This window comes from Pogona vitticeps, chromosome 1 (genome assembly GCF_051106095.1).
Source record: "Pogona vitticeps strain Pit_001003342236 chromosome 1, PviZW2.1, whole genome shotgun sequence".
Taxonomy (NCBI): Eukaryota; Metazoa; Chordata; class Lepidosauria; order Squamata; family Agamidae; genus Pogona; species Pogona vitticeps.
The window spans coordinates 155,817,992-155,842,946 of NC_135783.1; the positions used below are offsets into that span (position 1 = coordinate 155,817,992).

A 24,955-nucleotide genomic window follows, 5' to 3' on the forward strand; every position below is an offset into this window, starting at 1 on the left:
ACATATGTTGTGCTGTGTTGTTAAGTTACTTATCTTACTGTCTTTAATTTTGGGGAAATAATATTTCATTATTTATGTTGTTGTTTTTAATTATGCAATATATCTCCCTAGACTCCCTTGAGAACAAGGGTGACATATAGAGCCAACAAATCAACAAACTAGTAAATAAATTAACTATTGTAAATAAAATATTGCATTGGGAAACCTAATGGGGCGGTTATGGATGGACTAGAAACAGTTCTTCTCTCACCACCTTATAAAGTTTGTTATGCAGCTTATATGGAGCTGAGTAGGCCTTTCTTTCATATAGTGTTTATGGCTATGGACACCCACACACACACCCAAAAAGGATGAGAATGGCTGATGTAGTGAAAAAAGTAATGAGTTAGGACACAGAAGGCTTTGGTTCAAGTCCTTGCTCAGCCAAGAAAGCTCACTGGGGGTGTGGAACTGGTAAAACCAGTGCTCATTTATCTCACTTACCTTTAAAGCTCTATTAGGGTCACTGTAAGTCAGTTCTGACTTGACAACACATAATAAAGTAAATATTAACCCCTTTCCCATATTAAGAGCTACCTTTGCCTCTTCTGTTCATGGCCATGTGCAGGCAAAAAGTGATACATGAACTATGAAGACAATGCACATTTTTGCAGTTAACCCACACCCATATTCCCCAGAGGTGGAGGAGTTTTGCTAACCTACTGTATATGAAAATGGCTGCTTCTCAAAACTTCCAGAACTTCCATAAAGCATGTTTTAAAATGCCTCTGTGGAACATGGGTGTGGGTCAACTGCAAAAATGTCCATTGTGTTCATAGTTCATGGATATATGTACTGCAGTCAAATCTCTGCTCATGACTCGAACTCAGTCCCAAGAACGTAGCCAGCTCAAGGTTGGCTCAGATTTTGATTCTTCTGAGATTGGTCAAATGAGTGCCCAGCTCACTAGGGAGCAAAGTGTTATTTGCAAAATTATGTTGTAAACTCTCCAGAGAGTGTTCTAGCATTATGGGGCAGTATATAAGTCAAAAGCAGCAGCAAAAATAATTCAATCTATAGCTTTTGTGCAGACTGTGGAAAAGTGATATTGTGCGGAACAAAAGAATATGTCAGCATATTTAAAAAAGACCCACCAACCATGACAGTCATAACCTTATTATTTCTTCCGGTATTCTTCTGATTAGGTTATGATGATTACTCTGACAATTTCTCATTCTCAACAAGCATCTGACTCTCAATTTGCTGAAACCTCCTGATGAGACTTACTCTGCATAAGCAAGATTTCTTGGCTTCCTGCAAAATTAAGACCTAGTTTTATTTTCCCCTCCCCTTCCCCTCCCCTGCTCATTCTACAGCGGGAACTACCACATTCTGTACAGCTTAATTTCCTTTTTGTTGAATCCTTCACAAGAGAGAAGTCACACTGCATAAACTGACTTGTACTGTAGAAACTGTAACAGTCCTCCACAGTGTGATGTTTCTTCTGTCCTTTCTATGTGAAGTTTGTGTGGGAAATATCCAGTTCTCTGCAGGAATTGTAACAATTTTGGTCAATTTGGTCTCTCAAGGTGACTTATGATAGGATGGTTTTGGTGGGGGTGGATGGAGAATGTCATCCAAAGAAATCTCACTGTGGGGAGAAAAGAGGTCTTGGTTTCTTTCTCAGAGTGAGACACTACAAGATTCATATCCTTACTTCCGGTACACTTCATTGTCTGCATTCTCTGGGCAGCATAGTCTAGCTAATGCAGAATTAGGGCAGCAGTGCAGTTATTGGGTTAACAATTTTTCCCCGTGCTTTGTACATGGTAGCTCTCCAATAATAGCCTGCTGCTTTATCTTTGCTCTTCCAGCATCCTCCTCTCTAAGGACTGTATTGATCTTCACAGACTTGCAGGCTCGGTAGCCCCACTCAAAGAAAATTACAAGAGATTGTACCAATACACTACTGAAAATTAAAACTGAAGCTTTTACCAAGCTTTTAACAAAGTAAAAATTGACTAGGGAGGATGGTTGCTTTATAAAAACAATTGGACCTTTTATAGCCCCGTGTACATGCTTGCTATATTGCAGAGAACTATAGGGATCTAAATGCTCCCTTCTCTCTTCCTTGTCTGCCAAATAAGGAGTTTGTAGATGTTTCTCACTTGCAAAGATGGTTATTTTTTATCCGTTTTTGCGCATCTGCAGTACCTATTCTTGCATATTTGTGTATATTTTATACATTTCTTTATTGCCTTATAATATTTTTTTTTTTTAGAAATAGAAGCACTGAATGGGTTGTTTGCACCATGGTAAGCAATTAGCCTGTGCTTTTGTGCGTACTGTGTGCATATTTGGGTTTAGTTTTAGGAAAAATAAAGAGCCTAGAAGCACTTCATGAAAGCTGTGCAAAGTCCATCAATACTCACCCTCCCCCATATTGAAGCATCCTTCTCAGCTGAAAAATTGAGATGTTGATGAGAATTTTTGACATGCCTAGAATTCTTTTGGAATGTTCTAGATGATGGCAGTAAGCAGCTCAGAGCCTGGCCTCCACTATAGCATGCAACAGAAACAAGGTGGAAGAAGATTGAACTGGCCAGCATTCTCCATTATTTTTGAGGGCAGTATGTTATCTTGGGGGGCACAGGGCAGACCTTGGGACACAGGTATGACCACCATCATTTCCCTGTTCCCTTTTGCTCCCTACCCACTGACCACTGAGGTAGCCGCCTCACTGTCTAATAGTAGGGCTGTTCCTGGTGTCATTAGGCAGTTTCATCTGTTCCCTAGAAACTCTTGGTTTTCCTCCCTCGTAATGTCCTGCCAATGCCCATCCATTCTCTGTGTGACTTGTAGAAACATACTGCCAAGTCTTTACAGCAGATGCAGTGGCACATACAAATCGGGGCAGGGATATATTCGTGTGCAAAGACATGAACCTAGGTTCCTGAAAAACAGGAATAAACAACCAATTCATACATATCCCAGACGATCTGTGCAGACAATGATCTTCTGTTCCTCCATTAGTTGCCATAAATTGAACGTGCAGATAGTATCGAGGTAAAAGGACACCTAGGGGAATGATCTAGATAAAATGCACCCTTGGTTAACTTCAGCAGGCTCATCCTGGTGTGGCACATTGAAGCCAGCAAGTCCAATCCTCTTAGCCACACTAGTCTTGTTGACTGTGTTGCATTAAAATGCAGCGATAATTTTCTTGGTGTTCCTTAGAATGCACAGCATGTTTTCAGTTTACAATATTATGATGCCTTTCCCCCTCCCCTGGGGGGTAGTCATGTAGCCGATTGATGAATTTGTTAATTTGTTCTGCCTAGCTCTCCTGCCGCTTTATTAGCATTCCAGTTACTTTGTGCACTATGCCTAAGTGGAAGCATATTAAAGCTCAATGCCTAAGTGTCATTTTTTTCCTCTGATATTTTATAAGTATGAGGCCACCTTCTGGAGTGTGTAGATTCTTGTCTCAAATGGGGACCCAGCAAGTGATTTGTTAATAATCTTGTAATGCATTAGATGGCAGGAGGAGGGCAGTAAACATGTGGATTTTGTGATGAAATAGAGGAAAGAACTATTAATAACCCTCTCCCCCTTTCAGCCACAGACCTGACTGGAACTCCCCAAATGCATAATGAGTGGCCATTCCAGTTGGGGATACTGGAACCTATAGTTGAAAAAAGTAACTTTTTCAAGCTCTGTGTCTGACTTCATTTAATGGGAAACCTGCAAGAAGATGTCCAAAGATGGCATAAGAATCCAGGCAGGTATACATGGAGGGATATGCTTTTTTAAATACACTGGCTTCAAGCTAATTAGGAGATCAATTGTTACCATTAATACTTTAAAAATATATTAATACTTTTATTGTTACTAAATTTGTTTTTATATATTGTAACATCATATATATATATATATATATATATATATATATATATATATATATATATATATATATATATATATATATATATATATATATATATACACATATATATACACATATACATATACATATACATATACATATACATATATATATATATATATATATATATATATATATATATATACATATACATATACATATATATATATATACAGTATATATATGATAAACCTTTCCTATGGTAGCAGTGCAGAATTTTGCTTTCCCTTCAGTAACAGCAGTGGAAACCACTTCTGTTTTCATAGTATTTGCTCTATCTCCCACCCCAAATATGAGCAGGGCAAACTGTTGAGCAAATGTTGTTATGTGCTGTCGAGTTGATTCTGACTATTGCAGTCCGCTAGTAGGATTGCCAACATGTGTGAGATGTTCAGCGAGGTTCCATTCCTCAGTGGGGATTGGAACCCAGCTCTCCAAGTCGGACACTCTATCTCCCACAACATGCTTACTCTCAATAACCGGGCAAATGTATTCCTACAAAAATACAGTGGGGTCTTGACTTAAGAACGGCTTGAGTTAAGAACATTTTGACTTAAGAACCGCTCTCATAGGAAAATATTGACTTGACTTAAGTACTTAGATTTGAGTTAAGAACTGAAAAAAACCCACGTGGGAGGCAGGGAAAGTGCAAAATTTGAACTTTCAGTTAACTGTTGGCCAGTGAAAGGGGTGCCTGTCTGCTTCCTCACTCCTCCCAGCGTTTAGAGAGTGGATTGGGAGTCTTCAGACTGCCTGGTACTGCCTGGACTATATTTTCCCTGCCTTCCCTGAACCTTTCTTGACCTAAGAAAAAAAGAAACAAAATATACCCCTCTAGTGGTCGAAGGCAGAATAGCAGCTTCCCATTAGTTTCTATGGACGGAAAAGAGCAGATACGGATCAAATGGTTTTCAGTGCATTCCTATGGGAAATGCAGATTTGACTTGAGAACTTTTTGACTTGAGAACCGCCTTCCAATACGGATTAAGTTCTCAAGTCAAGACCCCACTGTACACCAAAGTGGCTAAGCCGGCATCCTAACCTCAAAGAGAGCATGGAAAACCAAAGATGTGTTACTGAGCTCACAGGTCACATTCTGCTTAAATTCAAACCACAAACAGAATCTGGGCTGTTTTGCACTTCGCGCCCGTAAGCAATTGGCCTCTTCTCCAGCCTCTGATGGTTATTATCAAAGACCAAGATGCCGGTGAAAGATATTTTTAGCTATAAGAGACTTTCTCTTACCATGAGTTCCCACTGATGAAATACAGTACCAACCAATCATCCTGGGTTTATTAACAAGCCCTTGGCCTAATTCAGCCAATACAGGTCTGCTTCCAAAATTCATAACAATACTTACTTAAATGACTAGTTTAATCTGAGTGCTTCTTGGAGAATCCCCAAGGCTGGAGGCGTGCAGAGTGGTTGGGAAGGGGCTCTCTTGTCTCACTTGGCAAGTATCTTCCTGTATTACATTTCACAGAATGGTGCAAAAATAAAAGACTATCTGAAGCATGAGAAGTAATGTATGCACAGCAGGAAAAAACAGTCCAGGGATTGAGTCCAAGTGCTCTTGACAAGGGGCAACAGACAACAGGTCCATTAATGTCATATTGAATTTGAATATAAACATTTGGACTATAGCCAAAGGGTTGGAGTAACACAAAGAATTCTTAGCAAGCTGATTGCTTAGGGCAGGGGAGATGCGGGGAAGGGGGCCACCAGTTACAGCATTATGTGAGAGAGAAGGGCAAAGGGGTCTTGGTTGCCCCTAAGCTGTCCCCACATTTAAATAGTTTGGGTAGCCTTGGTGCCAGGCCCCTTGGGTTGAAAATACTGCTGCTACATTCTAAATGGGAAAACAACAGCCATCCAGCTGACCTGATCCTTGATGAGCATACCCATCTGGCTTGCATCTGGATGAGGCTGGGAGTGTCAATCTCACTCAGCTTTGTCCAGCAGGGTTTTTTCTGTGCAGCCGCCGCCAGCAAGACGTGGGGACAGGGAGGTGGAGTGGCAGTGGACTATCATGATCCTGTGTTCCACAGATTCCCCAGTTTTGGGAGTTTGGATGTGTGTATCTGAAAGTGTCCCCTCCTTTTTTTTTTTTTTACTCTGCTAGTTTTTCAGATGGATTACTGTGTGCGTCTATGCATGTCTCTGCATATGTATACATATAACTACATGCAGGTATATGTTTAGTAATTCATTTAAAAATCTTTCTCAACATATTTTCATCCTGCTCTTCAGCCAGAAAGCCTCCTGTCTTCATGCAGACAATAAAAATGAAAGACTCCCTGCTAGGCTTACCTTCTGAAAAGTCATGACCCAAAAAAAGGGGGGTGGAGGAGAGACAGAGAGCAAAAGAAGAAAAAAAAACCAAGTCGTTTTTCAACTGGTCTGGTGGATTCTCTCCCTCCACTGCAGCCTGCTGGATTGGCTGTTATTGGTTGTCGGGTTTAAAGAAGATTTAAGAGAAAAGGGTTATCTTCCTCTCTCTTTCTGCTGCTCAAACTCTCTCTTCTTCTTCCCTTTCCACCAGCATACGTGGCCTCACTGTTGTCTGAAAATAAGAGCTAAAACTGAGATGTAGAACTAGGCTGATCATCTTTAATACACCTCAGTCATCACATTCCATAATTGTGTAAACATATATCCATCGCTCTTCATCTTCCATCTGATGTCCAATGTGCTGTATCACCAGATTGTGAGGTTGTGTGGGCCTACAACCATTTCAAGTTTCTCTCTCTCTCTCTTATACACAGAACAAGAGAGAATTCCTTTGAAGCGCAGCATGTGTCTGATCTCTCTACTTTTAATTATTTTCCACAATTGTTCAAACCCTGGAGGCACAAAACAATACCGAGACAGCGTAGGAGCTACTAACAGCGGCAATATCTGAACCATTTTTCCATTATATCCATGTATTTTAGTTCTAAGGCTTTTAAAAACATCTGACATACCCCCACCTCCCCAAATTTCATACACTCAGTGTAAGGTTTTAATGATAGCCTCTGTCTAAATTACAGAAGGAATCAGAGTCTAATGTCTTTGAAGATGAATTTCAAAATGTATCCTAAGTGGTGACTAAAAATGTTTCAGTCAACTGTGACAGTCACAAAATGCCAGTGGCCTAAAAGGAACAGATGTGCTGATGGATGACCACCAGCACAGCTGGACTCCCCCCCTCCTCTACAGCTCTCCATGCCACTCAGAATCTGGCTCCAGTCCCTTGCCTTCCAGAGCACCGTTTCAAGGGATATTTAGAACTGGAGATAAGAGGGAGAGAATCACTCATTTCCTAGTTTTGCCAGCCAAAGGAGATCTGCCAGCTGGTATTTTAGCTGAAATCTGCAGCACAATAAAAAAACTCGATCTCTAGATAAAAAGAAAAAGTAAAAACAGGTCAGTTGCTATCCTTAAAAGCCTGCCAGAATTGTTTTGGCTAATTCTGATAGGCAACTTCGAAAATAATCATAAGCAGAAAGGTGACGGAACTAAAAAATACTTCTGAAAATCCTTGTCAAACTTACTGTTAAAATGCCCTTTAAATCTAACTGATTCAGAGTTACGTGTTGCTCCTAAATGCCGGTGTTGTAACTAAAACATATATAACTCATCACTCTAAAATTAACAATCTACAAGTAACTATGCTGCTTATAACTAATTCCCTTCAATCTCTAAGGATTTCCCATGGTATTGTGTATGTTTGTCTTGTCCTACATCAGCCTTTTCAATGTCCTGCACCATTATAGCCAATTATGATTATGGGAAATGGAGTCCAGACATCAGGAGAGCACTGGGGTCAGGGAGGCTCAGCTCATTAAATTCTTAACAAATACAGAAAACAATATAGAATGTCTACACAAGATAGAAGACAACCGCTGAAGGCAATTTAGTTAGCAATGTCTATAGTAAACTTGGCAGGCTCCAGTCATTGTACTGACATTTGGTGAACACAGTTAACACATGACTGGTAATTTAATGAGCAGGTTAATTTTTTTTCTAGCTACTTAGGGCGTGGTAGGAAAAGAACGGCATTCAAAGTGTATTGGTTCATACTTCCATGTTGTCACTTCAACAGTTAGGTGTGGACAGCTTCAGCCTTCCTGTTTAATAATTTTGCTGACAGTCCCAGGGTTATCTTTGTCCCAAACTGTTAAAAAATCTCTTACTTCACTTTCAGTCCCTATTCATGCTTAATTTGTTTTCATAGGCTTGCTCCAAACCTGTAGTTCTCCCTCTCTCTCAATCTAGTCTGTCCACACTGTCTTCTTTAGAGATGGGTTATTCATATCCATCTCCCGAGGGAGATGAATATGAATATTGCCACCACAGGTGGCCAAGCCCTTTGGACCCACTCCCAAGAACCGGCCAGTCCACTTACCGCTCGCAGTCTGTTGTGTGGGGATGTCATCGTTCATGCTGTGCCAATCACAGAGGCTTGGACACCTGTGGTGGCGATGTTCGTATCTTTCTCCCCCGGGAGATAAATACAAATATCCCATCTCTAACCTTCTTCATGACAAGACTCTGTTAGGCACTGGGAAAAAAAGGATTAATTCAAAAGTGTGAGAAGGGGCAATTTTAGTTCCCTGCCCTGCCTTTTACTGCCTCCACTGTCTATGTGGATGAGATGGTGTGCTATGGGTGGAACCTTCCTACAGAAACAGGAAGTCCATTTTTAAAGGGTCCCAAACCGTGAGAAGAGACTGGCCATGTAGTAGAAAGTTTCCTCTGCAACTGCCCTTCTTGGCAGGTGAGAGACAGGAGGATGGGCCCAGAAATCTCTTCCTGTTCACACATTTAGATTAAACTTCTTCTGAACACCTGAGATGGCCTAAAGAAAGGCTTAGAGAGTCAAAGCAGATGATAACAACCCTGCAATAGATATTTGTTCCTTAGCAATGGTACTTGCAAATTTAGCCTCTGTTTACATTCTAATGAGCAATCATAAAATAAAGCATGCTAAATTCATAATCTATGTCATATAAGGACTGCTGGGAAATGTACTGCCAAACTTTGACAGACCATTACAATAACTTTTTATGGACAGCATGAACCCTATTTAGTAATGTATTTTCCAATTGTCTAACATTTTAGTGTTGACTGACCCTTTGGTATTAAACCCCATAGGACAGGAATGAGAGACATCTGAGTGAACACATGGATACAAACTTCATGAATATGTTTTACCACTCTAATCTCGCCTGGTCTTGTATGATTTCAGAAGCTAAACAGTTCTGGATGCATTTGCTACTTAGGAGACACTCCGCTGAAGGAATAGCTGGCATCTTCAGGTACAGCTAGGAAAGAATACTGACTGAAATCGTCGAGAGCACCTACCAGTCAGAGTTGACAATACCAGGCTAGATAGGTCAATGGTCTGACTCAATATAAGGCAGGTTCTTATGTTTCTAGTGTGCACCTTTTTGTAACTGGAAATGGATTGATTTTCTGGCTATTATCCCTTGGCTTATGGCCAAGTACTGGTTGCACTTTCATTTCCTCTGTAGCTTGTTATCCTAGTCTTGAAATTCTCATTCATTTAAACCTTTAATCCTTCTCTGAATCCTCCTTTAGTGCTCTACCTCAATAATGCCTTGTGACATGGCGATGTTCCCTGGTTAATTATCTGCTTTTTGTAAGCACTATTTTTTGGTCACTAGCTGTAGGCTTTCCATTTTAACAACTGAATATTCTTTTATAAAAGAGCAAAACCAGAGGCTTGTGATTCACTTCCGCTGAACGATTCCGTGTTCAGTTTATCTGTGTCATTCCACTTCTTGTACTTGTGCATGCACGTGTGTGTGTGTGTGTGTGTGTGTGTGTGTGTGCGCACACGCACACACAAACACACACATTATATTTTGTCAAGTCAGAATTGACTTGTAGCAACCCTATTAGGGCTGAAAATGTAAATGAGATATTTAAGGAATGGTTTTACCAGTTTCACACCCCACTGAATTTCCATGGTCAAGTGGGAATTCAAACCTAGTCCATCACTCAATTCACTACACCACACTGGGTATATATACATATAAACAGACATATACATATAGACACCCACCCACCCACACAATTTTAAGTTTCATATTTTTATATGGTTATATGGCCACAGGGATTCTTAAATGTTCCATAGTCTAAGGCTGCTGCAGCACATTTTAATCTGACCCTAAGCATTCCTCTGCTTGGTACACAAGGACTAGTAAAAGATGGTGGGAGCCAGGGTTTGTTTAATAGGGTGCACTAAATATCTCTCTGAGCAGGTCTTCATAAATATCTCAGCTGCAACCTTGCCCTGCTGCTGGAACTATCCTGAACCATGATCCCATTCTGAACATGACTAATCCACAAATTTTGAAAACTAGAGTTGCCTTTGTTAGTACCTAGGTGGAAGGGCCCCAGGGAATAACAGAGGTCTGCAAGTAGGGGTAGGAGAACATCTTGTCTGAAATTGGAGACTCAGTGCTGGTCAAAGTGGGCAAAGCTGAATTTTGTGGACTTAGGGTTTGGTTGAATATAAGGCCATTTCCTGTGCTTGCTTCTCAAAGATTGTCCTTTTTTCTTACACTTTTCCCTGATCATGTTCCTTTGGCCTTTGTGCTTTGGCATGAAGGACTAGGTCCCGTCTTCCCTCACAAGGCTACTCGTTGTATCCTCCTTCTTAGATAGTAGACTTTTTACTTCGTAAGACAAAGAGGAATGGGAAGTCTCCTGACATTAGCAACCATTCAATTAGCTAAGTGGAGAAGTTGGTTCTACTTGGGCTTCCTTCCTCCCTCGCTCGCTCCCTTCCTTCCTAACAACTTGATACAATTCATAGCCTCCCCAAAAGAGACAAACAGAATAGAAAGAAAAGTAAATGCAAGAAAAAGCAAAACTGACAAAATTGCTGATTCAAGATGAATACTTATCTCTTTAAAGTATGATTTTATATAATACACTCTTTAGAGCTGAATTTATTATAATTGTTAATACTGCCATGTACTGCTAGGAAGATAAAAAGGCCCTTGTGAAATTTTCTGCCTCAGATGCTGAAATAAATTGATCCCTCCCAACATAATTTGACTGTGCAGAGAAAGCATCAGCCTGAATACAACAGTTGGCCCCCAACTACAGTTGGTCCAGTAAATCAGTGGGGACGTAGTCAACACCTATGTGAATTTCATGGATTCTATAGTCCTCACTAATTTAGACTAACATTAGATTTAGGGCATCATTTCCTGATATAATGCAGGTTGCAAAATGTCTTGGAATGGAGCCATGTGAGTAAGGATGTCATTTCCTTCTTTTTTTGAAAACAAAATAAGAACCTACACAAAGTGCCATATTTTAAACAAATAAATAAAGAGGAAATAAATGTTTTGAGGCTTTAAAAATTATAATGTATGACAAAGTGACACTGGTTACAGGAAGAACTGAAATTTCTTGCTACAACAAATTTGTCACCCACCATTTCAAAGCACAATTAAAAATTCTGCATGACTTATAGATCCAGGCTATCTGAAAGAAGGCATCTCCTCATATAAGAGTGTCCAGATTATAAGATCTTCAGGGGACACCTTTCCCTCATTACCACCACTGCCACAGTCACGCCTAGTGAGGACACAAGCGAGGGTCCTTTTGGTCACTGCTCCCAGGTTGTGGAACTCTCTGCCATTGGAGGCCAGGTCTTCCTGCTGTCCTTCTGCTGGAGAGCAAAAGCTTTTCTCTTCACTTTTGATGAGTTAAGGAAATGACTTTGATACAGAATAGCATGCTTTTTATCTGTTTAACACTGTACTTTAAAATGAATTTAATCTGTTTTCATTTAATAATTTTAGTACGTAATGGCCAAAATTCCAAAATGGAAATGATGTAGCAGCAGCAGAATGCCACTGATTAAAGACTTCCATTTGCAATTTTGGTATGCACACGGCTCATACACAAGTCAACAATGCATCCCAACATTGCAAAAGAAAGCCTTTAATCAATGGCAATCAATCTGCCACTATTGATGATATCATTCCCTTTGCACAGGAGTTACTGAACAACAATATTTTGGCCAATATATTTAACTGTGTTTTTTTTAACATTGTAATTTATTGTATTTTAACTGCCTTAATATTAGTCTTTTGAATATTTTGCACGCTGCATTGGGCCCTTTGTTGATAGAAAGGTGGGGTGTAATTAAAACGAGTGAATTAACGAATCTTACAATACTCTTGGGGTGTCTATGTACCTGCCCTGCCTTTGAGATCACCATATGCACTTCCAATTGCAATTTTCATGTATCTGAAAAGAGATTCTTATCATATTTATGTGAAAATATATCAGAAATCCTCTCAGGCCTTCATCTTTAATACAGGAAAGTCAGGAGAAGTCAAGAGTGAAGGGGAATAGGTATATATGAGGTTGGTAGGGGGAATGGCTGGTACACAAGAGCCCTCAACCACATATGCTACTTCAGATCCTGACTGGCAGAAATTACAATTAGAATTTCATATAAGGATTTTTCGTCATGTGTTCAATTTGTTTTTCTTAAAAGTACAATATGGTAAGTTTTAAAGAAATGCTGCTCCTTTTTTTTACATACTATAACAGTATTTCATTATGCTGTAAACCGTTTTATGTAGTGAACGCACTATGTCAGCAGTATGCAAGTCCACAAAATAATCCTTTTTAAAAATCATTGCAGGTGAAGAAAGCTGTACAGCAAGAAGGCTTTGGGAGGAAGAAGAGAGGATACAGAGACATCAATGAAATTGACATCAACATGAATGATCCATTGTTTGCAAAGCAGTGGTATTTGGTAAGCAAACTAGAGCATTTTAAACATTTTTGTCCCCTCAAGAACAATGATCCCTGATTTTCCTAACAAGGAAATTCTCAGGCTGGTCTTTGAATCAGAAAAATTTGTAATCCTGATCTATTATTTCCAAGTGATTTTTGCCATTGCCTTTCTTCTAAAGGGATAATTCATATGTCTTCCAATCATTTTTTAAATGTCTACTAATGCCGAACAAGGGCTGCCAAAATGGAGCACAATAAAGCAGACCCAAAAATGTCCAGAAGACTTCACCACTAGCTGTGCTGGCCAGGATTTCTGGGAGTTTTTCATCCTTCAACATCTGGGGACCCAGGGTTGGGAACCACTAGCCTAAGTGGTTCCTGCATCCGGACACCAGCAAAAACTTCAAGAGAGAAGCAGCTGTTCCACTGCTGGGATAATGTACAAATGAGCCTGAATTCTCAATTTTGTTTCAGCAGGGCTAAGAATGTGCTTAAATCTTTCCACACAATAAAATAACACATACTACTTTAAATAAAATTCACAAACATAATAACAATACAAGAGATCAAATTAAGCATATCAATCAACTTAAAACTAGGAGAAAGACAAGATGAAAATATAAAAACAATTCTAAAAGACAAGGTGGTGGAGCAATTAACTTAAGTCCTGAAAGCGCCACTGTGCTCTGCCGATATAATATTCAGGAAAGTCTGTCTAAACAACCATATTTTCAAAGATTTCTTTAAAATTCCCAGCGAAGGGGTCAGGTGTATTTCAAGTGGAAGTTTATTGCAAAGGCCCAATTTCTCTTTTTGGGCCTCTCTCAGGATCAATGTTCTCAACTGTCTGGCCTGAGAAAATCGAGTAGGTTGGACAGATCTTACTGGAAGAAGGGGTTCTGCCAGGTATTGAGGACGAAACTGTTTAGGGCTTTGTATGTCAGCATCATCACCTTGAAGCTGGCATGGGAACAAACAGGTAACCAGTGCAAGACAGCCAAAGCAGGGGAGATATGATACAATTTATTTACTCAATAATCTGGCTGCCATATGCAAGACCTGCTGAAGTTTCCATAGCAGCTTCATGGGCAGCCCTACATAGAGAGTGTTACATCAGTCTAATTTCAAGACTACCATTGCCTGGAGCACCCTGGAGAGGGATCCGGTGTCAAGGCAAGGATGCAGCTGGGAAATCCACTTCAAGTGGAAAAAGGCAGAATGGACCACAAACTCTACCTGGGACTCCATTGAAAGTGCAGGGTCCAGAAGTATGTCCAGACTGCCAACCTCATCCTTAGTAGAGAGAGTAGCCCCTCCAAAGGAGAGAAAGGCCCTCAAACCACAGACACCTGCAGGACTCCCATCTTGTCCCAGTTCAGCCTCCGTCTATAATCCCTCATCCATCCTAGCACAGCATCCAGGCAGCACTCAACGGACGGGACAGCATCCTCTGCAGAGAGGTGGAAGGAAAGATAGAGCTGGGTGTTGCCCACATATTGGTGACATGAAGCTCCAAAACTCTTGATGGCCTATCCAGGGGCCTCATTAAAAATATTGAACAACAATGAGGAGATGACATAGATTATAAGATTTGTCATAAAAACATTAATAAATAAAACCAGGCTCTTTGTTTCCAATTTCTTTGTAATTAAAATGAGAAGCAGACAGAATAACTGCAGCTTTAGTCATTGCTGGATGTATAGCAAGTACAAACACACTCGTGGACCTAATGGGCTTAGATTTTTGAGAGTGTCAACTGTATTTGATAGAGAAAAGGAGACTGGCTGTGCTTTATTTCTTTTCAAAGAGAGGCGCTAAGGCTCAAGGCTATCTTTTTCCTACATCCTCTAATGCAGATGTCTTTCTCCTGCTGTCAGAGGCACAAATGGGGTTGCTAGTTACTAGCACAAGTACACAACTTTGAAATTGCTGAAAACCTATTGGTCCCTGCAAATACCGGTGATGTTTCTTTTTCCCTCTATTTTTCTCTCTCCACACTTTTGTTCTTTCTCACTGGTAATTCTCTTCCTCCACTCTCATTCAGCCTCTTTCTCTACTTGCCCTTTCTTCTTCCACCCTACTCACTTAACTAGCCAGCAGGACCTTTCCTCCTTTTAATCATTTGATGAGAGTTTGGGGCAAAGGGAGTTGCAGAGAAAAGCCTGGCTGGAGCTCCCAATTGACCTTATGGAGACACCAACATTCTGTCTGTATAATTTCTCTGTGCCAGTTAGGGAAGGGGAAAGAAGTCTGGCACCTAGTGACTGGAGGTAGTACTGCGAGCTAGAAACATTTTTTTTAATTAACTCAAATCAATTGATTCCGTTCATGAACTGATTCAAAATAGTCCTCAAGTATATAGCACTAGAGCTTTTCCAAGACCCCTCCCAAGTTTCAGGTCTTTATCTTAAACAGCTTTGGTTGTATGGTGGAGAGAGTGGCACACAGAGAGACAATCTCCATTAATTATTACATATGTATGTGGGCACAGAGGAATTATGCCAGAAAGATCTGGACATCCCAGACAACCCAGATAGTGTGGTTGCTGACCCTGAGCCAGACATCCTGGAGAGTGAAGTCAAGTGGGCCTTAGAAAGCATGGCTAAAAACATGTCCAGTGGAGGTGATGGCATTCCAGTGGAACTTTTTAAAATCTTAAAAGATGCTGCTGCTAAGGTGCTAAACTCAATATGCCAGCAAGTTTGGAAAATTCAGCAGTGGCCAGAGGATGGAATCTACATCCCAATCCCAAAGAAGGGCAGTGCCAAAGAATGCTCCAACTACCATACAATTGCACTCATTTCACACGCTAGCAAGGTTATGCTCAAAATTCTCCAAGGTAGGCTTCATCAGTATGTGGACCGAGAACTGCCAGAAGTACAAGTTGGATTCCGAAGGGGCAGAGGAACTAGAGACCAAATTGCTAACATGCGCTGGATTATGGAGAAAGCCAGAGAGTTCCAGAAAAACATCTACTTCTGCTTCATTGACTATGCAAAAGCCTTTGACTGTGTGGACCACAGCAAATTATGCCTCACCACCTTATCTATCTCCTGAGAAACTTATATGTGGGACAGGAAGCAACAGTTAGAACTGGATATGGAACAATTGATTGGTTCAAAATTGGGAAAGGAGTACGATAAGTCTGTATATTGTCCCCCTGCTTATTTAACTTATATGCAGAATACATCATGCGAAAGACAGGACTGGAGGAATCCCAAGCCAGCATTAAGATTGCCGGAAGAAATATCAACAACCTCCAATATGCAGATGATACCATTCTAATGGCAGAAAGTGAGGAGGAATTAAAGAACCTCTTAATGAGGGTGAAAGAGGAGAGTGCAAAAAATGGTCTGAAGCTCAGCATCAAAAAAAACCTAAGATCATGGCCACTGGTCCCGTCACCTCGGGTAAATAGAAGGGGAAGATATGGAGGCAGTGACAGATTTTTCCTTTCTTGGGCTCCATGATTACTGCAGATGGTGACAGCAGCCACAAAATTAAAATACACCTGCTTCTTGGGAGGAAAGCAACAAGAAACCTCAACAGCATCTTAAAAAGCAGAGACATCACCTTGCCAACAAAGGTCCGCATAGTCAAAGCTATGGTTTTTCCAGTAGCGATGTATGGAAGTGAGAGATGGACCATAAAGAAGGCGGACCGCCAAAGAATTGATGCTTTTGAGTTGTGGTGCTGGAGGAGACTCTTGAGAGTCCCCTGGACTGCAAAGAGAACAAACCTATCCATTCTGAAGGAAATCAACCCTGAGTGTTCACTGGAAGGACAGATCCTGAAGCTGAAGCTCCAATACTTAGGCCATCTCATGAGAAGAGAAGACTCCCTGGAAAAGATCCGGATGTTGGAAAAGTGTGAAGGCAAGAGGTGAATGGGATGTCAGAGGATGAGATGGTTGGACAGTGTCATCAAAGCGACCAACATGAATTTAACCCAGCTCCAGGAGGCAATGGAAGACAGGAGGGCCTGACATGCTCTCTTCCATGGGGTCACGAAGAGTCGGACATGACTTAACGATTAAACAACAACATTGTGGACCTCAAATAGCTATGGAGGAGACATGTGCACATACGTGCACTGTTTTGCTATTATAGATGAGTAATACCCGGCATATTTTTAATAACAAGATTTTGGTATTCCAGCAACATGACAGAGATGAAGCAGCATCCCTCTTGAGATGAGATTTCTTAATCCTGGTGCACTTTGCCTTAAATACAGTCTGTATTTTCTAGCAGTGTTTATGGATATTGTACGGCTCCTTCTGAGCTGTGTTCCTGAGGACATGAAAGCTGTAAACAGTCTGTTTTATGCCAGGCAAATCAGTCTCTTGCTTTTTTTTTTTTTTTTTTTGGTACTTTGATGCATTAGATGAATACCGGGCAAGCAGATGGGACTCCTGGCCTTGATTTGAATGTGGCAGAAGCCTGGGAGCTCGGCTACACAGGGAAAGGAGTAACTATAGGAATTATGGATGATGGTAAGTGAGAATTAATAAAGCATGACTCTCTGAGTAAATTTTCACTTCTTTCTGTAACTTATGAGAAATATGATCTAAATAAGACCTCAATAGCATGACTCACTCCCTTCAAAACATTGTGCTTCTAATGACAACACTGTAAGTTGGGGTTTTTTTAAAAATAAGAAATCATCCACGAAAGCTTCCCCTAGGGTGTAGTCAATGGATATTTACGATTCCTTTAAAGTTGCTGTGGGTAGAGCTTTCTTTCATGTATGCCTTATTTTGCAAATTTAATAAGCACCCAGTGGAACAGAAACTGAATTTCAGCTCTTTAGTGAGGGGGGGGGGGAAGCACAACAATCCTGTGCTATACAGATGAAAACTGTCCTAAAATTTTAGGACAATATGGAAGTATATTTTTAAAAAATAAGTTGGCATTATTTTTTAAAAAAATAAAAATTTTATGGTATTTTAATGCTTGTCTCAGTTTCCATTTGATGAAATTTCCCATTTGCACAGTTCAGATTTCCACTGCAGTGCTAAAAATAAGCCACAGAGTGGCTGTGCTAAAACTGATCCACAGGGACTTACCCCTGCTTGTTATAGATATAGCACAGTGGGAAAGATGCTGCTTGCCTACACACAAGCACCATCCATTTGCACATGTCATGACGCATCGCTGCCTGTCTTCTTATATTTAGATTCACAGAATGATACGTTGTATTTCTGTGTGACTGGACACAGCTGGGACCTTCTGGGCTGCAAAAATCTATGTAATCCTTAACGGGGTGGTGGGTTATTTCAGTGGTTCTTAACCTTTGTTACTCAGATGCTTTTGAACTGCAACTCCCAGAAACCCCAGTCAGGACAGCTGGTGATGAAGGCTTCTGGGAGTTGCAGTCCAAAACTCCTGAGAAACCCAAGGTTTAGAACCAGTGGGCTATTTGACTAAAGCAGTGGTTCCCAATCTTGGGTCCCCAGATGTTCTTGGACTAAAACTCCCAGAAGCCTTCACCACCAGCTGTGCTGGCCAGGATTTCTGTGAGTTGTAGCCCAAGAACATCTGGGAACCCAAGGTTGGGAACCACTGGACTAGAGCAAGAAAACAGAAAGTTGTATAGGACAGAGTTTGGAAAGGTTATTCTTCAGAACGACACCTCCTAGAATTTTTCTAGCGAGCATAGGTTTCTGGGAGAATCACAGTTCCCAAATTTTATTTTTCTATGCTCGGAGAAAGAAGCAATCTCTCATGCTCATAATCATCAGGCCACTGAATAAACCCAAAATACAAAGTGGATCCTGAACATGGCAGCTCTTCAATTTATCCCTGAATTTCACTTATTTCACAAATCAATGTTGTTTTCTAGATTTTTGCAGTAAGTTACTGACTGAACCCTCCCTCCGGAAAGGGGAGGAATTTGCAAAGGTTGAGTTGATATTTGCAGCCAGTCCCTTCTTTTTGCTGCTGTTTCTCCTGCAAAGCAGCCTTCAGCTTATAACAGTTGTGAGGCTAAAGCATTATACACTGGAACTCCCAGGCGCCTTCCCCAGCCAACCTGGCCAATGTCCTGAGTGGGGGATTCTAGGAGTTGCAGTACAAGGCCTAAACCCAATTCCTGGCCCCAACTACAGTAGATCCCTTGGGAGTGACTTCAGAGGGATTTATGTAAGTGTTGACTTACACAGAGTGTAGAGCACAGAGTGCTGTCCTCTGAAGATGCCGGCCACAGAGACTGGCGAAACATTAGGAAGAACAACCTTCAGAACACGGCCAAAGAGCCCGGAAAACCCACAAGAACCATGCTGACTTACCATTCAGCAGTTGTTTCCACATGTATGCTCTAATCAGGGCTATCAGTTGGATTTAGGCCCACAAAATCTGCTTTTTTTAAAGCTCTGTGTTAGCTGATTGTTAGCTTGAGAGTCAAGTTGGGCACAAACTGCTGGTTTGGCAGTTTATGCCAGTTCAGCAGAGGACCAAAGAGGTGTTCCATGATTCAGCACCCCAACCCCTCTGGCGGGTGCCCATTTGGAAGCAGCACCACTGCTTCCCTGCTTTGCCTCCTCTGTGGGCTGCCTCTGAGTGGGCATCCACTGGAGGCAGCGGTGCACCAAGAAGCTAAACAACTGTTTGGCCATCTGCCGAGTCGGCACCAACTGACGAACCGATGGTTCGTGCCCATCTTTACTTGAGAGTATAATAGCAACATTTTGGTGTGGTGCCTGCTCCAGATGAAAGGAGAGAGAGAGAGAGAGAGAGAGAGAGAGAGAGAGAGAGAGAGAGAGAGAGAGATGTGATTCTGCCCCCCCCCCAAAAAACCCCGTCTCCCTCTCTTATGCAGAAGTGGCTAGATGCCAATCTCAAGTTTTTCAGACCAGCCTTCTGGGAGCTCTGGAACAAGAGACCAAAGGGTGATTATCCCCAAGGTAGAGTTGCTCTCTGGGCTGCCAGTTGTCAAGAACCATTCAACAGTTCTGTAGAAATAAAAGAATAGCCCTGGAATTGCTATACATGGCATTTTATGGATTGAAAATGATGACTCGGTGGTGAAGTGTCCAAGCGACCAACCCGTTCCCAGCCACTAGCTTCTTACTTGCTCCTTGCTTCTTTGCAATAAACACAAGAACATAAATCTACGATTAGAGTAGCTGACAGGACAGAGAAGAAATACCCTGGGGAAAAGAAAGTAGCTTTCATCCTAAGCAAAGGATTTGTGTAATCCCCAAAAGGCCTTGCTATATTGATATTGATATTGATTGCTCATGCCACTCTGTCAGAACTGCTGTGATGAGGAGCCATATGAGGCGGACGATAAGTGAATGGGAAAGTGAAAGTGTGATTTGATCTGGGAGTGTTGTTTGTTTGTTTGTTTTTTGCAACATTCCACTCTGTTAGCTGTAGGAAATATTACATTTGTGGTGCAGAGATGCAATTAGCTTTTATCCCACCCTTCACGCTGTTCAGAAATACTTATTTTCTCCTCTCTCACTGTTCTAGCCAGCTGGAGTCCAGCTGTATAAGCCCCTCTTAATGTACAGTGGTGCTGAGCTGCAGCACTATGACTAGCTATCCAATACTATTACAGCCCTAATGCGTGCCACCACACCCTAACCGTTGTGAAAAATAGAAGCATTCTGAAGTATCAACAGAATTTTGGTTGAATATTCTCCTGTTCTCATTAGTCTTTTTTTTTAATCCTGCAGTTTTGTGTTGTGTTGTGTTGTGTTGTGTTTTGTGTGTGTGTGTGCCTGTATAGAATCCTGGGCTTGTTGGAAACTGATTAGGAAGGCCTAATAAGATAATATACAGTCCAGACCTCTCTGTGCCTGGCTTTCACCAGGTATGACAGTTTAGACCCTGAGAACTTTGGTTCTCAAGCCAATAATAGATCGTAACTGATTTTACCCTAAGCAGGAGTGGGCAGCTTCCAGACATCTGTGAGCAAACATTCCCCTGCCCCCATATTCTTCTCAAATATTATTTCATTTCCTTCATTAAAACCTCCCCCATGCTACCCTCTAGTGGCTGCAGGGAGCAATTTTCAGCATCTGTTTAAGCTGTCCTGAGCTATTTTAAGGGCCTGTCTACATTTCTCAAAGAAACCTCGCAATGCTGTATGTAGCATTTTAATTTTATCCAACTCAAGCCACTTGGTTTTTGAATCATTTCCTGCATTCTTACTTAGTAACTGAAATGCATATCTTCTGTTAATGTACCAGTTTGGCAGCCTGCACACACACACACACACACACACAGAGAGAGAGAGAGAGAGAGAGAGAGAGAGAGAGAGAGAGAATATATATCCTGTGTTTCTCCTTAGAAAAGGACCCAAGGCAGCTTACAGCATTTCAAGACAATATTTAAGAACAAAACAATGAATATACAAAGGTGGCGCACAATCATTAAAAAGAAATATTTAAAGAGAAAAACACTAAGTACAGAAATATTAATAAGGAACAAAAAATCTTAGAAATGGGAAACACAAGCAATACTAAAAACACAGCCATCTGAAAAGTTCATGTTCAGGTAGCCAGTAATTGAGGGAAAGCTTGCCTGAAAAAAAGGTCTTCACTTGCTTGTGGAAAGACAACGAAGATGAGTCCAGGCTGGCCTCCTGTGGGAAGGAGTTCCAAGGTCTGGGAGCAGCAACAGAGAAGGCTCTCTCCCGTGTGCCCATCAAATGCACCTGTAAAGGTGGTGGGACTGAGAGAAAGGCCTCCCTTGATGAGCTTAACATCAGAGCCGGATCATATTGAGAGACACAGTCTTTGAGGTAGCTTGAGCCCAAGCCATTTAGGGTTTTATAGGTTAAAAGCAGCACTTTGAATTGTGCCTGGAAATGGATCAGCAGCCAGTAGAGTTGTTGTAACAGAGGGTTTATGTGATCCCTGTAACCCACCCCAGTCAGCAGTCTGGCTGCTCCCTTTTGTACCCTCAGCTTGTGTTCTTAAATTGGGTATGCATGGAGAGGCTCCCTTTTAAAACTGGTTATAATGTTCACAAGAGGCATAAGGCAATTAAGAAAACTGTATGTGGAAATAAATTACCTTCTGGTGGCTGTTTATTCTAACTTGCTTCCTAAGAAAATAAACTGAGTCAGAGAAAAATAAATATACACTTTGTAATTTATTATGTGAATGATGTGAAACTCAGCACAGTTTTTAACACAGGGCAAATCTCAGTTTTTTTAGGCTGTGTGACCAGGCTCTAAGAGACCCCCAGTTTGAAAAAAAACTTGAAAAGCCTGGGCCTAAAGCGATAGTGGTGGCAGGAAGGATGCCTTTGGCTTCTTTTATGCTCCCAGATGTAACCATATAAATAGAGCAGGGGCTTTTCAAGAAAACATATATGTAATTATAACAATATTGCTGCCATATCTTTGAGGATTAAATGTCTGTAAATACTGAAGTCAGTTCCATTTTGAGCATCGAGAGGCTGAAACTGTTGGCATTGTTCGTTTTTTAGGCATATCCAAGGTTAGCACATTTTATGGAATAAATCTGTCTTCTGAGCGATGTCGCTCATCTATATTTTATAGCTGCAGGTTAAAAGATAGATGTCTTGGAACATAATGCTGCAGCTCAGAATAAAGTCTTGGTTAATGACTTTGCTTCAAAGCACAAACTGACAAAACATTGGCCAGGATCGTTCCACCAAATAAAGGCAGGACATGCAAGCTTATTCTGAATATCAGTTGTGTTGCAGTTGTCCTCTACCTTGCTGCACACATCTCTGAGATTGTCCTTGCCACACATAACTTTGTTATTAGGGCATACAGTCCACGATGAATTTATAGTTGGCTCATGTGCCACCCATAGGGCCAGACCAAGACATTTTGATGCCCCTGAGGAAAAACAAGATGGTGCTCCATTCTTCCCAAACCAACCAGACCAAGCAGTTGAATTTTACATCCATTACAACAATGTGGCAATGTCTCCCTTTGCATCTGAGGGTAGCAGTCTAATTTAGGGAGAATAAAAAAGGCCACATGGCACATTCAAAGGTGTTATGTGATGTTTGCTCCCTCCCCCTCCAATAACTGTCTGAGGCTGCCACTGCAGTCTGTGTAATGGCAAGACTCTGCAGTTCAAGCAGACTGGAAGCCGAGGAATCAAAGGAAACGCTGGGATTCATGAGTGCTAGAAACATCCTTATGAACTTCCAAGTCAGTTGTAGGTGCAGGTGAAGGGAAAATGGAAAAGCTTGAATTTGAGGAAACAGGAGAAGCATTTCTGGAAAAAGAGCAGCAGGAGCAAGTTAATTATATGAAGAATTATGTGGGCCTCTGCAATGGAGGACCGACAGAGTAGCTTCTGTATCTTAATGCTGTGAGCAGTGTAATGTTGTCAGTGTCATTCAAACCAAGGGGTTTTTTTAACCGTCATGATGTTATATTTTTCAGTGTACCTAGCTTTGATTAAATTGTTTGATTTGTAAGAGTATCTGCATGATGGATTATGAGCATTTGTGAGCCTAAGCTTTCAAAGCAATAAATCTTTCGGGTTTTTTCTTTTTGTCTCTGTCTTCAATTCCGAACACATTTCTGAACCGACATTGAAAAACAAACAGACAACAGAGCTGTAATATTTTAATATTTATAATTCCCAGGCAATACAAAACTCAAGGATTAAAAGCTTGAATTTAAAGTGACAGCGGGCTCTAAAGTCAGTATCCCTTGTAATAGGCTTACAAAATAATTGGGTTTAGTGGCTCTTGACAATACCATGACTTCTGCATCATCATCATCATCATCATCATCATGACTTCTGGAAGTGTTCATTATGGTCCATGTATTGTTTTTGATTTTTGCAGGAATTGATTATCTTCATCCAGACTTGGCCTCCAACTATGTGAGTACAGAATTCTATATTGTTCTCACAATTTTTAAAAAGCGAAGCTCTACTGGCTGAGAGTGTAAACAGCATAACTATGCTCTTGATATCCGAGACAAACAAAACTGACATGCAGCTACAGACAAATTTATCCCTCTAACTGCTAATATAAGAAACAAAACATTACATATACTCTCAAGGGGAGTTACATAGTCGTGATGCTCTGAATGAGTTTTTATTACCAATACCAGAAATTAATACAGTCTCAGTAGTTCCCTTTGAAATACTGGAATTTACCATCCGTGAGAAGTTCTACCCAGATGGCATCACTTCTTTTCCTCTTCTCTCCCCTCCCCTTTTCTTCCTCTTTTCTGTCTTTTCATTTTCTCCATCCTCCAGGATTGGGGACGTTGGCAATGCTAGAAGGACCAAAACAAAAGAGACAAAGTCAAACCTCTACCTTAGGTGAAATCGAAACTGTTCAGTTATTAAGGAAATATGTGGAGCCCATATGCAGCAAGGGAACTGCTAGCCCCACCCCTCCATCTTCCTGTTGAACACAGAAACGTGATTGTGGGAAGAGAAGAAGGCTGCAGTCATGAGAGAACCTCTCCATGTGAGGCACAACTCTGAGGGGAGCTCAGGTGGAAAGACCATCCGGGCGCAGCAACCTCCCTTTCTTTTGGAGTGACACGTTTCTGTGTTTAGCATGATGACAGATGGGACATGGCTAGTATGCGCCACTCAACACATGTGGATGCAACACATTTTTAAATGATTGAATAAGACTCTAGTCTTAATTACAAGTGTATACACATTGAAATGAATGTGAGTTATTGTCCATCATGTATGCAAGTCTTATTGATTTGAATGGGTCTACTCTATTGAGAGTATTCCCTTCTTTCACTGGGGCAAAGATATACATACATGATTTAATGACCCTCACCCCAATAAAAATTGTGCATCTGAGAAAGAATTCAAATGGTTGACTTGAATAACTATGTGTAAGATAGCAATAATGTATCTTTCTCCTTGGAAGACACCATCACTTGCTCAAAGCCATATAGTAAGGCAATGCACATACTTTAGCACACTAACATAGCAGGTACTGCAGTGGTGTTGAAGCTGTAACTGCTTGATGATGGTCCCCGTTGTATGCTCACGTTCAAGCAAACATGAGTAGAGGTGCTCTTTCTTGTCTTGTTTGTTTTTGACACGGAATGAAACAGGAAGGTTGCGGGGGCATTTGAAAAGAGGCTTACATGAATGACATTGCTCACCAAACCTTATTAGCCCTCACAAGCGCTATGTGCATATTTTTGTAGGTTTTAGATCCTTGCTCCTGTAAACCTGGTAGTCCAGTTGTTTGCACATTTGCAAATTTTCACAGATGTACCTTCACAATTTGACCCCAATTGCACATCAGGTTAGCTCTTCTTGGTATGAGT

The 24,955-nt window shown here is 41.0% G+C and overlaps 1 protein-coding gene across 1 annotated transcript in view; it reads left to right on the forward strand.

Annotated features, from left to right (window-relative positions):
* The window catches only part of PCSK2 (proprotein convertase subtilisin/kexin type 2), a 138,509-nt gene that overhangs the window by 72,169 nt on the left and 41,385 nt on the right, over positions 1-24,955 (forward strand). Inside the window, exons 3-5 of the mRNA XM_020811310.3 lie at positions 12,606-12,719; positions 17,084-17,192; positions 23,488-23,525. Of these exons, the coding sequence (XP_020666969.2) occupies positions 12,606-12,719; positions 17,084-17,192; positions 23,488-23,525 (261 nt within the window). The remainder of the gene's footprint in view (positions 1-12,605; positions 12,720-17,083; positions 17,193-23,487; positions 23,526-24,955) is intronic.